A 16,473-nucleotide genomic window follows, 5' to 3' on the forward strand; every position below is an offset into this window, starting at 1 on the left:
TCATTAAATAAATATATTATTTTAGTATTTAAAGAAACTGCATTTTCTCTATTCCTAAGAATTAATAATAAATTGATTTTTTTATTAGGTTTCTAAGAATGCAGAAAATAGATCGATTTGTCTTTGATTACATAAAACTTTTCGAACTTATTTTCCAAGAAGATGCCATGAATAATTAATACTAATTGATAATATAAAACATGTTTTATAAACATATGAACGAGTTTTTTGTCTCCCGATTACTGAGTAATACAGATTTAACGGAATCGTCGAAATTTTTACGATACAAATTTCAACATAACAGATAATGTATTTTATAAATGTTTTATATATGGTTCAGTATCTTACGCAAAAAAAAATGTTAAAATATTTTTTTATTAAATCACTTATCTTTTTCATTTTTAACAGATAATTGGATTTATTGTCATTAATGTGATATCATGAATTAAAAATGTATGTTATTTAAAAAATAATTTTTTTAATCAAATTTTTGCCTCACTTTTAATTAATTATTTATGCTATCATATACGATGCTATCAGAAAAAACTAAATTATGAATGCTACATTGTTTATATAATTATATACACTTTTAAAAATTATTTACTTTATAAGAAAATGAAGGCATTTCATTTTAAAGAAATAATAATATAAAAAATAAATATTAAACTATAAAAGTAAAATGTTTTACAAACACAAATTTATAAGAAAAATATTTTTATTATGTTCGTCACTAAATAAAAAATCGTAAATTGTAAAAAAATAAATTGGGTCTACCAAAATATTTTTCCAGATAATTCTGAGAAACTACAATATAGTTTTATGAATTTTGTGGAAACTATTTTTTAATCTTAATTCTATAGATTAACCTGTAAATCATGAGCTTAAAGTGTAATAAAATAAACAAATTTTACGTTTTATTTGTACTGTTGTAACATTATTTATTTACTTAAAACAGGAAAATATTCAGGAAATAGGTGAATTTTTGTTTTACAAAATGTAAAGTAATCTTTGTATATTTGTATAGTATTAATATTTTATAGAGAGTACGCGTCATAAGAACGCTTTAAAACTTGTTTATTTTTTTTTGTTAATGCGGCCTAAATAATTCAAGATCAATGAAACCATAAAATACATTTTAAAGAACTGTCTCTTTCGACTGGTAATACCGGTTAAATTATTGTTAAGTTAATAAAAACTGTATTGATTTATTAAAACAATAATTTTAGATTATTACTAAATTTAAATATAAATATATACAATTATTAATAATTTAAATTATATATACTTATCTATAAAATTTATTATTTTAATTATTTATTATTTTGATTTAGTGTATTATTGTGTAGTTTTCGTATTTTTTAAATTATGATTACTCTTATCGATAAAATACTAGCTTATTTATTGGTAATCTAATAAAAACTTTATTGATTTATTAAAAAAACTATTTTTTTTTTTTACTTAATTTATATATTCATATATACGATTATTAATAATTTCAATTATATTTACTGAAATACACTATTTATTATTTTAATTATATACTATAGTATTTAAGGGTTTTATTGTGTAGTAATTGTATTTTGAAAATTATCATTAATGTTATCGATAAAATCAGTATCGCTAGACCAAATATTATATATTATATTGATATGGTATTTTAATTATTAAAATAACAATGAATGCTTTCCGTATCATTTATCGCTAATATTGACAATATATAAGGTCGATTTAAAATTACCGCGTAGTATAAGGTAAGATGCCCTTCGTTTTATAAGATTTTTAAAATAATTGTTTAAATTTAAATGATAACGCGCGTGAATATAATATGACATAAAACGTAGAAGTTAATTTATAATATTATGCGTATTTTTATAAACTTTTTTAAATAATTAGTCAATATTGTACAAATCCTCATATTTGTAAAATATCTGATTAACAGATTTTGATCTAAAATTTTCTTAGTTCATTAGACGATATTTGACATTGAATCTTATTTCAACAAAATTTATCTACAAATTTTTGTATCAACGTATTTTTTTTTTTTTTTTGATATTTATTACTAAGCAGTGACGACAATTTAATATTTATTATTTCCTTATTCATAGAAGTCGCTATCGTATATATATTATTTTAAATCACTTTCTGTTAATCTACAATAGATTTATGGTAGATATTATTTGATGTAGTCTTCAGCTCAATAATCGATTTTGATTTTATCTTTCTTATTGCCGCAAATCATTCTTTAAATATCCTTTTTACGCAGAAACTGGAAAAAATCGTAAAGGGCCATATCCAATAAATACGGTGACTGCAGTATCACGACGGTGTTGTTTTTGGACAAACATTCACGAATCAGTATTGAATCATGGTGCAAAGTTCAATAATTGTTTGCCTAAAATTATTATGGCTTACTTGTGACTTTCTCTTGCAAGCCGTATTAAATTTTATGATAATACTCCTTATTTTCTGTACGATCTGGTGATTAGGAATAATTTCAAGTTGAATCTTCTTAATATTAGCATAGGAGACCTTACGACTTTTAGTGATGGCTCTTCAGGCCGTTTCCATTGAGACAATAAGACCTTTGCTTCAACGCCATAAACATACATCCATGATTCATCACTTGTTATGACGCGTTGGAGAAATTCTAGGTCGTAGGTGACTTCATTTAACAGTTAACTCAAAAATCTTTTTGATACATCTTTAAAATAAATTTAACTGATACTCATTTTAAACCCAAAATCTCAGTTAAAATTACGTTATCACTCAATTACTCATTAAAAGTGACTCGAGGATTACTAAGCGTAATGATAATAATTTTATTTACATTTTTATCAGTGGTCGATATGTCAGTGCGCCCATTGATCCTGTCACCTTTGACGATTTCAGTGCTCTAGAGATCAAGAGCGGGGAACCTTTTTAATGCCAAAGGTCATTTCAATATTTATAAAATCATTCGCAGGCCATTCAAAATTCGCAACTACAAAGTTATCATTTGTTTGTCATGCATGAACACCAAAATTCTGAAAAACCTGTAACTTTTTACTGGCTAAAGTGTTTATTAACAAAGTCTCTCCTTTGTGGGGGATCTTATTCTTCAAACTTGTGTTAATTACTCTCACTTAAAGTGATTATTTATTACACAAAAGATCTCGTTACGAGTAGAAAAATAAAGTTTTCTCAAAAATAACACGCAAGGATTCTCCAGTGCATTGAATGAATATTTCTTTGTGACGAAACCGTCACGGGAAACAATATATCACCGCAAGACAAAAAGCACCGTAAGGTCACAATTCAACCTCAGAGATAATCATCAAGCAAATGTAAATTTCTAAAGGCGTATATTTATTTCGTTGTTCTAAGAAGCGAGTGCAACGATTAGCTGGATGATCAGTGTATGAGTGTGATTGATCAGCAAGTTTGCAGCCCTGCATACTTAAGCCTGGACTCCAATGAGGAGAGGGCAGTCACTAGGAAGACACCGGCAGACACTCGAAGAGACTAGCAGACGCCCATGGACAACATATGGTCATGGACGCTCCCAAGAGGGAATCCACCATACGAGCACCGTAGCAGAGAGCGAGCAATATCCGCTATTATGTCGCTGCCACGTCACCTACAAGACCTCTGAAGATCTTCCACCGACATCATCCCTCCGCCAGCTTTTCCACCACTGCTCGGAGAAAACAACTCGCCGATCCATAGTCTGTCGCAATATGTAATATAATCTAATAAAATTCTCACTAGTTTTCACCTGCGTCTTACTGACTGCGAAGTCACACCCCTCAGGGTTAGAATACCGAAAAAAATATTTCATTTTTAAAAAAAATTGTAATAATAAAATCTTATGACCTAGTATACAGTGAAATTATTTATCAAGAAAACGACAAATAAAACTATATTTTAAAATACTAAACAAGATGTTTTGCACAAAAATAAAATATCTCGTTTAATAATATGACTAGCTTTTCGAACTTCTGTTCTAAATATCGACAAAATTATTACATAGTATGCTCGGATATGATTTACTTGAGTCGCATTGACGAGTATGCTCGATAAAGCATTTATTAGGGCTGTTGATGCGAATATAAACAATACAGAGTTTTTTAAATTACTTCGTTTTTGTCTCCCACAAATTATATGTTGTAAGTACTTATGCAAATCTGTTAATCTATGACATATATTATTTATTAATAATTATTATTATAGCTCAATCAATAGATGTCACTATGCATGATACAACTCGATTGCCCACGATTGATAGGGTTTTTTTCTTAAGACTTTCGATAATATATTGTGCCGAAAATGATCATCGATCAACAAAGAAACAATATAATAGCGTAAAGAATTGGAACCACACACCCTTCGTTACGACCAGAAAAAATCATATAAATAACTCGTGTTTTGTTTTTACAGTAAATACTCTCTTTCATTGAGAAAATATTTCTTTGTGGCGAAGCTGTCATGAATATAATAAATCACCGGATCTACAAGATTCCCGTTGCAATGCAATACGATCTTGGACAATGCCCATCAAGCAAATGTCGCTTTCTAAAGGCGTATACCTTTTTCGCCGTCTAAAAAGCGATTGAAACTATTGGGTGGATGATTGCTGCATGATTGTGATTGGTCAGCAAGCGTTGCAGCTCTGGATTTCGATGAGGACAAGAGCACTTTTCACGGACATTATCTCTGCGCCAGCTTGTCTACCACCGCTCGGAAAAAACATCTCACCATTTATTGTCTGACGAAATTGTGATAAAATGTAATAAAACTCTAACTAGATTCCAATAAGCGTCTCACTGGCTACAAAGTCTATGATTCTCAAACTTTAATTATTTTAACTATTCATTGCGATTTTCATCCTAAATTTTAGAAAATTTTTGGAACACCTAAATTTAGATAATCGATAAGTTAATAATCACTAATTCTGGACTTAAAAACCAGTGGAAAATAAAAAATCAATATCTTCCTAATTTTAAATTGAGTTTTACATTCTAAACAAATATATAGAGAAAAAGTAAAATTGTTCTTATCAAAATCACTAAAAAAATATGAATAATAATTTATTGTATTGAGTGATTATTTTTGTTGTATACGTTGTTTTTTATTTATTTTGATTAAATAATTTTTATAGCTAATTGTCACATTATCTTATTGTGATTAACCATAATTATATTTTATTATAAAGATTTAACGACTATATTCATATTACAAATTTTGCCTCAGTATCTTTTATGTTATTATCAATATTTTTAAATAATATTTTTATTTATTGCATAACTACACAAAAACATAATACAATTAATTTGTGTATCGAAAAAATTGAACTATGTTATTCCAACGAAATAACAATATGATACCAACGCGTAATATATACTAACATATTTCTCGATTTACATACATATTTTGATCTACAAGTATAATATGAAGATGTACAAGCACATGAGTTAATGCACTTGACCTACAACTGGAACCTCTTTCGCTGCCTATGAAGTGTGTTGCTTTTTAAAGTGCACACTTGTTGCTAAAGATTTTTTTAGTTTATTTTAAAAGTTAAAGAAACGTGAAAAATACATTATCGTTTCATTACAACTTACGTGATATTTCCTGGAACGTATTATAAACGTATAAACGTAAATTTTTATCGTGTTATCAATGCAAATTTTCTGCAATAATTTATATTTGTGAACATGTGTGTTGTAGAATGCTAGTTGTCTCGAGAATCGAGCTAACTCCTGATGACTTATATAGTGATGGTTGGCTGAGACAAAATCTAACGATAGAAGTAAGACTGCTGCATGAAGTGAAGTGAAAAGTTAGCACTTCGATAGTGTAAATCATAAGAACTGGCCTTGTTTTAGTGTAATTACAGATATAAAATTAAAACGGCTGTACATAAAAGTATTTATTTATAGATCAAAAACTTCCCATTCGTCTTTTTCATTATTTTAAATGATCAAATAACTTTGGCAGAAATTAGAAATCTCGTTTTTTTCCTAATAAACAAATATTTATATTGTGATAACAAAAAAATCTTTACATTTGACAGACTACAAATAGTTTTATATAATATATAATAATTAGGTCAAATGTGCTTTTCACAAATGTATTTATTAGTTAAATGCATTGCGATCTTTTAGCTCATTCCCTCGTTTCAAAAGCCGTTATAAAATTCGTCTAATCCTTAATTCTATATTTCGCCTAATTATATTTTGATTACGTTAATAAAACCTAAATTTTAGATTTAAATAATCTTGATACATAATGCATCATATCATTTATAAAAATCAATTTTATAATATTTTTTCCAAGGAAAATGGTTAAAAATTATCTAAAAAACATGACCATGTGCTATCTATTATATTATATACATCTAAACGTGATATTTAATGTTCGTGACAAAAAAGTGCAATGTATTATTATCATTTATTTAGTATTATTTTTAACTTGTTACGAAAAGTATAAATAGGTCGATGGATTCTAAAGAGGTCTTTATCTGATATCTTGTATCTGATACATTGCATATTTTATCACGATTATGTCAATACACACTCAAATATAATACTGGAAACATTTTTAGATCTTTGTTTTTTATACAAATATATATTTTTTGGCATATATTATGTCATTTAATTATTTACTGGTTAACATGCCGCCAAGTTCCGATACCATCGTATAAAAGCAAGTCGGCATTATCACTCCGTTCATTCGCTCTATTCAAGTCGCGTCATTAAGTCGGTCGGCCAGTATAAGATGAGATATTTTATATATTTGGTCCGTATCAGAAAGTGACTGTTGATTTGTAAATATAATCTTCAAATTAAATAATTTCACGTGATATTTTTGACTCGATTCGGTAGACGGTGTATTGAAATTAGTCGAAGAGCTGACATCGGCAAAGGTGGCCGCGTTGCGCTTTGTGCGCGTGTGATTTTTTTGAAGTTTCTATGAATTTTATATTATAATCATTTACTAAGAATGACTGACGAAAAAAATCACACTGAGGAGATCGTCGTAGCTAAAAAGGGCAAACAGTGGCCTCAATGGATAGCAGTACTCTCCGGTAATATATATTTTAATTAAAACACATCTATATTTACATTTATAAACCATATATTAATAATCAAAAAAAAATTAACCGGTTAAGCTCGAATGATGCATAAAGTTTAACTTGAGAATAAAGTATGCAAAGATGAATAAAAAAACCTTCATACCCTTACGAACAGCAACAGTCTGTCAGTCAACTATTTATAATTATTATTATTTAACTAAATCACAATACGTTAGTCTTAGTTTAATTTGAAACAATGTTTGATTTACACGCTTTTTACATACATCTTTCAAGCATGTAAAAAACACTTATGCATAGCTCTTAATTTAAAAAAAAATATAAATCTTATTCTCAGCGTCAGAGTAACTCAATTATACTTTGCAATGATAACGTTTGCTCGTGTCTGAGAAGAGTGATTCATTCCCATATTTATTAAGCGCATTAACAATACATAATTTATTTAAAATAAAAATACATATTGCGATTGTTTTACTTCTGGGAAAAATGTTATTTTTGCGATCTTTTTTGGCTGGTCGTTAGTGGTCATTATTTCGGACATTTTTGGGTGATGTCAATGTTTAAATACCGGCAAGTTTAATTATGCTAGATAATTAAATACAAAACAAAGCTTCGCGAATCGTTTTATTGTTGCTTTTTATTACCGTAAATAAAGGTTAAAATTGTGCACCGTGCAAATTGTAACATTAACAATATGATCCATTGAAGAGCACGCACAAAAGCAATGCAAATTTTCTATGGCGACCCGACAATTTTTTACGCAGCGGAAAATTATTTAACTACTATTTTGTTAACATAAAAAATGCAGGATGCCATTTTAAATCATAATATCAATGAAATATTATATCTAGCGAGACAAGGTTTTGTTACTCTATTTGAGTATTATTTTTTATAGATATTAAGAAATCATTTTTTATTCAGTTGTAAGCCTTGTTTATTTTAAAGATATAACAAGGTTAATAACAAGCGGATATAGAATCATTAAACCTTTTTTAATATACATATATAAAAAAAATATTTAAATTTTATCTTAATTTTACAACGCACTAACTTATATTTTTTCATGATATTTTTATTGACATTCTAATATTTTTCTTTTTCACTTTTTAGTTGAAAGATGCAGTTTTTAAATAAAAATAATTAAAGTGTTTTATTGTTTAATCGGTTAATATATTAGTAGTATTTATATTATTTTAACTAATAATAATTAACGATGATAAAATCTAAGAAATAATATAACTTTCCTCAATCAATCATTTAAAAAATGATCTATAATTTATTTTTATGCAGCAAGAAATAACATACAAGCATTAAGCTCGCATTTTAACACTAAAAGGGCCAAAGTGGTAATCTCATAAGTTTTAAATTTAAATTTTCCTTATTCATAAATTCATGAAATTCTGTAAGCACTTGTAGTTAACGTTATGTAATTAATATTCACCATATATATTCTATAGACGTTGCAACATCTCATGAAACGTTCATCTCTAAAAGAAAGTTTATTTAAAGCCTTCTCTATCGATATATGGCTTCAAGGTCATAGAACCATGTTACAAAACATAAAAAAAAACATCATAACAACACACTGCTTCATGGCAATGAACTTGCTTTTAGTACCTCTTGTGCTAGTAACAGTTTATATACTGGCGTTCTATTACAAATATGGAATGATTTGTAAGACAAACTTTGACTTCATCGACAAGAAAATATATGATTCTATACCGTTAACGATATTTCTTAAAAGTACAATCTTAAGTTAGAATTACACATATTATAAAAGGTATAGATAAGAAATTACAGTAGAACACACAAATGATAATACATTGCACGTGTATTTAAATTTGTATGTATTTTTATATGTTCATAAAACGTTTAAGCTAGATTATATTAGGAATTTTATAACTTTCGTTTATGGTGTTGCAGATACAACTAGCTTAAGTGATTTGTTGAAATTATCATATAAATTACCAGTAGAAAAATTTTCCTTAAAGTATTAATACATATTTAGATAATATTTATAGTGTCATAAGTTTACCTTTTATTTAACAATTTAAGATTTTCTGATCAAACACTTTTTTATCGAAGTTGTACTTTGATATTTTCATGCAAAGCTCAATGTTCATGGTAATATATTTTCACTTATAATATACTTTGTACCTTAATATAATAAATACATATATGCATACAAATAGTGTATGTATTTCTATAAACTAATTAAATTGACTTATATTTTTTTCCAAATGCCATTGGTGGGTTAATAACCTTTAACCAAGGGCGTCAGTGTAAAAAACAGGTTCACCTCAGAATTTTGCGAATTGATCTTTCTTTGAAAATGCGTGAGTGCATATAGTATATTACTTGTGTGTTATTGTGTCAAGAACTTTAATAAAAGCTTTATACAAAGCATTTGAAAATAATCATTAGGCTTAGTTATGCTTATTGTTAAAGTAACACTAATAATAAAATCATGGTTTTTAGCAGTAAAATTTACCTATATGTAACTGTAAAATAATACTTATCTTACTTCATGTGTCAGTTCAATAAATTCTATAATTTATCGAATGTAAAGTATTGGTTTATTAAGAAAGTCAAATACTTTCCTTATTTATATTTTGAAATTCATATATTATGTTTCCGGAGGAGCTTATAATTAACTTAATAGTTTACCTTGTAAATTTATATGTCAATAATCAAGTTTAATGAAAGGTCATTATAATTCTCAGAATGTTGATTGTTTATATGTTTATCAATATGCATTTAGATAAATAAATATTTTAGAATCAGGTCTTTTATTTAAAAAAATATATTTAAAATATTCATAAAATCTTAATTTCATGATTAACTTTAATGAAATATGCACCAAACTAATTTAAAGGCAGTTTATCGAGAACTATAAATGTAATTGCAAAATTACATTATTTTAAAAATAGAAAAAACAATAAAAAAATATAATAAATACATTATTACGGTAATTATGAGAAAATGTATGTATGTACCATTTTTTTTTTAATTTTAATGATAAGAATTGTCGATTAAATATTTGTTAATCTTATCGTTCTAATCTTATAACAATTGTCGTAAAGTTAAGTGGTGTTTAACTTGCAAATATTATATTTTGTGGCTATATTCTTGAACCAGTGCGACCTTGTTGGAAAGTACATTATTTACCAAGTAATTTTCCCGTTATTATCGATTCATTCAGGTCACTAGAAATACAGCATCTTTTTATTTTGTTCACAGCGTCATTGATCTTCTTCTCGTCTGGAATTTGCTTAGTCTGGTCTTCTCCTTCGCTCGCCATCCTCCAATCTGATAACTCTCCGTTTCCAGTTTCAAACGAACAGGCATCGTGGATTGCATCTTTGCTGCCGATCGGATGTGCAGTTGGATCCGTGATAGGAGCTTGCTTAGCCAGATATTATGGACCAAAGCAAACGACCATGATGTGCACAATTCCGTTTCTGATCGGATTCGGTCTAATCATCTTCGCCACTAATCCTATATGGTTGTATGCTTCAAGAACATTTTGTGGAATTGGAGTTGGCGGAGCGCAGACAGCAACTCCGATTTACGTTGCTGAAATATCAGAAAATCACAACAGAGGAGCATTGATGTCGTTCTTTGTATTGAACATGAGCTTGGGAGGTCTCTTCGTTTCAAGTGTTGGCCCATTTGTGTCAATATTTGAAATGGCAGGAATTTCGATCATATTACCAGTGTTGATGCTCGCGACAATGGTCTGGTTACCGGATTCACCCTACTTCTTGATGCGAACTGGTAATGAGAAAAAGTGTTACAAGTCGCTCATGTGGCTGAGAAGGCAGAAAAACGACATGGTGATTCAAGAAGAAATGAGAACAATCGAGAAAATCTCCAGTTCTAATAGTAATTTCATCGAGTGCCTCAGAAGCATCAAGGACAGATCAAATCAAAAAGCTTCGTTTATAGTCAACGTTACCATTTTAGCACAACAGCTATGCGGAGCCGTTGTAGTGATGTTTTATCAAGAGCAAATAAACGAGACAGCTAAAGTCCCAATCAGAGCTGAAATTGCTGTCATCATAACATCTGTAATTGGAACTTCAGCCGGTATTTTGTCTATATTATTCGTAGATAGATGGGGTAGAAAACCTCTATTGGTGCTGTCAGGATTGGGCTGTGCAGCATCTACAGGACTTTTAGGAATATATTTCTTCTTACATGAAAGAAATGCTTTATCTTCAATACCTAATGTAAATTGGGCTCCAGTAATAGCGTTGAACGCTCTTCAAGTCTTCTTTTCTCTGGGTCTATGTTCTGTACCTTCAACTCAAGTTGGTGAAATGTTCACATCAGAGGCTAAAGAATTAGCCTTTTGCGCATTAACAGTGATAGCCAGTATAGAAGGGTTCGTTTTAATTAAATGTTATCAAATAGTACAAGACGCATATGGCCTATCGGTCGTGTTTTGGGGATTGTCTTCTTTAACTATAGTGATGCTATTTATAATGTATCTCATAGTTCCTGAGACGAAGGGTAAAAGTTTTCTTGAGATTCAGAACATGCTTTCGAAATCGTATGATGAACCTAAAGCGAACAGCATAACAATGCGCGAAATAACGCGTTTTTAACACGTTAATTTTCTAGTCTTTTATAAATATAAATATTGATTTATTTTGGAAACAATTAATTTATTGTTTATTATATATAAAAAATAATTTAAAATTAAAATAAGTTTCATATCGAAGTTTTATTTTAATGTGTGATATAAATTTATGTGAATATTTCACTATATGTATAATATTAAGTATTGTATGATGTAAAATATGTGATTTATTTTTTGAGATTTTAAATATGTTATCATTAAGAATTATTATACCTCAATTGTAAGAATATTTAACGAATTTAAATTTATAAAATTGTAATATTTATAATTAAATTTATACATAATTATTATTAGTTTTATTTAATATTAGAAACAAATAATACAATAATCTAAATCAAAATTAATCATTTATAAGTAATACAAGCACTCTTGATTGCATATGTAATTATGATCCTTTTTACTACACAAAAAAATATTATAAATATGGTTTTAAGAGTAATTACTTTTTTTAATTATTAAATAAATTCCTAATGTTTTCTTATAACTAGGTGTTACACCAAACAAATAAAATCAAAAATAATTATAGATTTTTCCAAAAAATATTTATATTGGAAGTATATATATAAATTATTATAAAAAAAATCTGTTATAAACTAATTATATTGCCATCTGTTGCAATATGCTAAAACTTTATTTTATTATAAAATAAAGCTTTATATTCTAAACCATAGATGGCCGTGATTATTTTCTTGTATTTTTAGCTATAATATAATTTTGTAATATTTACTTACATGTTTATTTAAAAAATTATAAATTAATTTGAATATGATGTACATACCTTTAAATACAAAATAAAAATAAATATATTTTATATTTTATACATATATTTTTTATTCTCAATTTATGTATTATTATAGAAAGCTGTTTATAGAATAAAAAAGTTTTTTAATATTATACAATAAGGTTTCTATGATATATGTATAGGTATTAATAAAATTCTTGCCTGGTAGTTTTATGGCTTCTTTTCAATTTATGTTGAATAAACTAAATTTATATTTTATTAAAAATATATATAATATTTCATCCTTAGATACCACATAATTGTTGTTCCTTATTTTTTAGCTGACTTAACATTTCATAAGGTAATTTTCCTTACATTTACCAACGTATAAATTGTACAATTTTATTATATTCAATTCAAAATGTATTTAATTTGTTATAAGGATTGAGAGACCTTGTATAATGGCTTTTTGATTAAGGAAAACTCTCAACGTGTGCCGTTACGCGTTTTACTTCTTCCTCATTGATTTTCCTGGATAAATCTTATATTCTACCATGAAAATCTTCTCTAGAAGTTTGTTGCATTAAGAGCACGGTCCACTACTCCTTTAGATATAATAAATGTGTCTAAAAAATGTGAATTATCACATACATACATATATAGAAAATATAGATATCAGTGGAGTTGAAATGGCATGCTTAAAAAGTTTACATATTCAGTGATGAATTGATTCTGATTATCTCTTAATGTTATCTGCTGTGTGTGTTCGTTCGTTCTTCTCTATTCCTCGTGTGAGTATCCAAAATCACCACAGACCTTTGAAACGTAAACAAATGACATTCACGAAACCCTTTTTATAGACGTGACCATAAACATAAATAACGGTTCAAAGTTCTCTAATCGTTCATCACCACTGAACATACGCACCTAACATTTGCGCGCTAACAAAATGGCGCGGTGTTGAGGTTATCACATTGGGAGTAATTTTGACCTTATCTCAGTCGCCGCAGACCATTGAGCTGCCTCATTCTTGCCTCGATCTCGTGTTTTAGTATTATCAATTTTTTAATTTGTTTGTTTAAACGAATTCTGGTGAATTTCAATTTCATTAATTTATTTATAATAAATAACATATTGGATGAACACCCATGTGATCATATTTATCACCAAATATTGCAAAACCTTTTCATGGAGGATTTTGAAATTAAAGTATTAAACAAATCTGATTTTAAACCATAAATTAGGCTCTGATTGGTATACGATATATTTGTAATATGGTCACATGGATTTGTTGAATCGAAAATTTTTCTGAATTTTTCAAAAAGTTAACATAAAAAAATTAAATTCACAGTGGAAATTGAACAAAACATATCCCTACCATTTTTAGACTTATTGATACCAATACTGAAACTTTTGGATACACGATTTATAGAAAAAAAAACATTTACAAATCGCTACTTTAAGAGCTAATTCTCAACATCATTCTTCGCAACTAAATTCTATAGCAGTCTTTTTTTTTCATAAAGTATACAGACTTTCGGATAGTGAACATAAAATTAATGAATTTAAAAATGACACAAAAGCATTAAAATTACATGGCTTCACTAATATTCCCGATAAAAAGAAAAAAAATATGTTTAAAAGAAAATATAAAAGAAAATTTGAATAATATTTTTTAATTAACATATGTTCTGGAGATTTTTAAGTATTTTCCAAAGAAGGTGTTCTTAAATCTCATTTTTTTTTAATTTCATAATAAAATAGGAACTATTCTACCTAATGAAAAAACAAAATTAATAACTAATCAGAAGGAGAATGACAAAATTTACATTGGTCAAACAAACCGTAGGATTTCACACAAAAAGATAAAACATAAAAACGCGATAAAAAGATTTGATAAAAAAATCTGGTAAAAACTTAAATAAAAATATAAAATCACACGTTTATTTAAAAAATAATATATTTCACGGTAGATGCCCTTCAACATTTTTATATAGGGTATTCGTAAATAAAATATATTAGAAAGTCACACCACTAGGTTCTAAGACGCAAAATATAATTTATCAATCATGGAGATTGTGTGAAATTATGAACTATATTTCTTAATTCAATAAAAAATTATTCCCAAAATTCGGGAATTCAAATTCTTAGTTATTTTTAATCAAATGATACCACAGTACTGAGCAAAAAATATAAATTTTAAATATTATGTGTAATAAGAATAAGTCCTAAACGTAAAACAGGTACATACATACATATGTATAATATTAGTAAGCTTACGGATTTAATATATATTGTATGAAATGTGTGTAGGCATTATCGCATAATTATTTTTCCGTTTATTTTAAATACGTAGTATGAAGTTAAATTAATTTTATACTTATATTATTATTACATGTTAAATAAATTAAATGTTGAAGCCAAAATGGGAGGCCTCTCTGTAATTATCATAATTGTAAAAAACTTTTTTCTTGAAATTATATATTGCAAATTTTTAATTTTCCTTTATGAATATTCGCCAGACTTAACAAAATTATATCTGATTTCAATTAAACAATCCATCGAGAACTTTTCCGGTTTTAATTCGCGACTGCTTTCATTGGACCTACCTATATAGTACGTGCGCCTTTATAAGTTCTCATTCTTAATGGAAAACCGATGTAATGAACACCACCTGAAGAATTTGGAACTCATTTGCACACAAATTCCCTCCGACGGTCCGTCTATTAAATTATATATTTTTTAATACCCTCGATGCTCACACACTTTAAAATTCCCACAAGGTGCTCAATTTTCCCTTGGCATTATATTAAACTTTTTTTGTGGCAAAATTTGAAGCGATATCAATTAAGGCTTGCATGAAAAGAGTGTCGGAACGTCAATCTCTCACTCACTCCGGCCATGTTTCACGGATGAATGAAAGTTGGAAAATGGCACAGAGTGAATCGAGTGATTCGATTTTTTTCATTGTTACTGCTTTGCTGTGATTTATAGCAAGCACAATGATACATTTACAAAATTCCATCCAAGCTGAGCATTCAGAGAGGCGAGGACACCTCGCTATACATACACATACACCATTATAGATATTTAGAGGAAATAATATATGGCTACAGAGAAAACTGAAACGAAAATGATATATTGTTAAGATTAGAATGACAGATGCATATACACGGACAGTATAAAAGATACAGAAAAATGTTTTAAAGGGGATGGATATGCGAAATGGAAAACGTTATGAATGTCCCTAGCTCTAAAATAATCCATGTTTATCTTTTAAAATACGTGCATATTATATTTTAGAATTTTTCTCGAACATTTCAATTATATAATAAAATGGAAAGATATATCATCAATCAAATGGTACAGATGTTTGACATGAAATATAATTAGTTGAAAGGGGCATGATACCGTGAATCATAACATGACACTTATTAAATATGTTTAGTCAATTCATAATGTTGAATTTCAACATGTCAACATAGTTATTAATAAGTAAATGTATCTGTGATAAAAAACTTGATTTTAACATATATGTTTACTAATTTGCACATTGGTTTTTTAGTCAATATTTTATTTGATATGTATAACTAGATGTTGATTGATATTTACATAATATAATATTTCATCTCATTGCAACGCAATAATATCTTAAATATGTATGTACCTATACCCTTTCAAACATAAATATCTTGTCACCTCTAGAGAAAATAATCAAGTAACAAAAGTACGCACTCTGTTGTTAAACATTTTTTTACCAAATCAAACAATCCGGATAATGTCTTCAGTTATTTATTTTATTAGGGGTGGTTTGTAATGACGGTTCAAACAGCCAATGGTTTAAATAAATCCTGACGTCAAACAAAGAAAAAATGAAGTGTACTGTTCTCTCAACGATACAATATCAACTGCCGACATCTAGCGAAAGGAATGGGTTTCTCAGAACTATTTAGAAACGTGTAATAAACTAAATAAAAATATATTTCTTTAACAGATCTTATTATGATTGCTACCTTTTTAGTGGTTCCAAAAAAC

At 27.8% G+C, this 16,473-nt stretch overlaps 1 protein-coding gene across 1 annotated transcript; it reads left to right on the forward strand.

Annotated features, from left to right (window-relative positions):
- The first annotated feature begins 6,707 nt into the window (after window positions 1–6,707).
- LOC148235849 (trehalose transporter 1-like protein) lies at window positions 6,708–12,004 on the forward strand. Its single transcript, XM_088184621.1, has 2 exons — window positions 6,708–7,066; window positions 10,313–12,004. Exons 1-2 carry the CDS (start codon window positions 6,982–6,984, stop codon window positions 11,680–11,682), a joined length of 1,455 nt encoding a protein of 484 aa, XP_088040747.1. The 5' UTR covers window positions 6,708–6,981; the 3' UTR covers window positions 11,683–12,004.
- Window positions 12,005–16,473: the final 4,469 nt, after the last annotated feature.

The sequence above is a fragment of the Plectrocnemia conspersa genome, unplaced genomic scaffold, assembly GCF_051122295.1.
Source record: "Plectrocnemia conspersa isolate PC_06_02 unplaced genomic scaffold, ASM5112229v1 ptg000004l, whole genome shotgun sequence".
Classification (NCBI taxonomy): Eukaryota; Metazoa; Arthropoda; class Insecta; order Trichoptera; family Polycentropodidae; genus Plectrocnemia; species Plectrocnemia conspersa.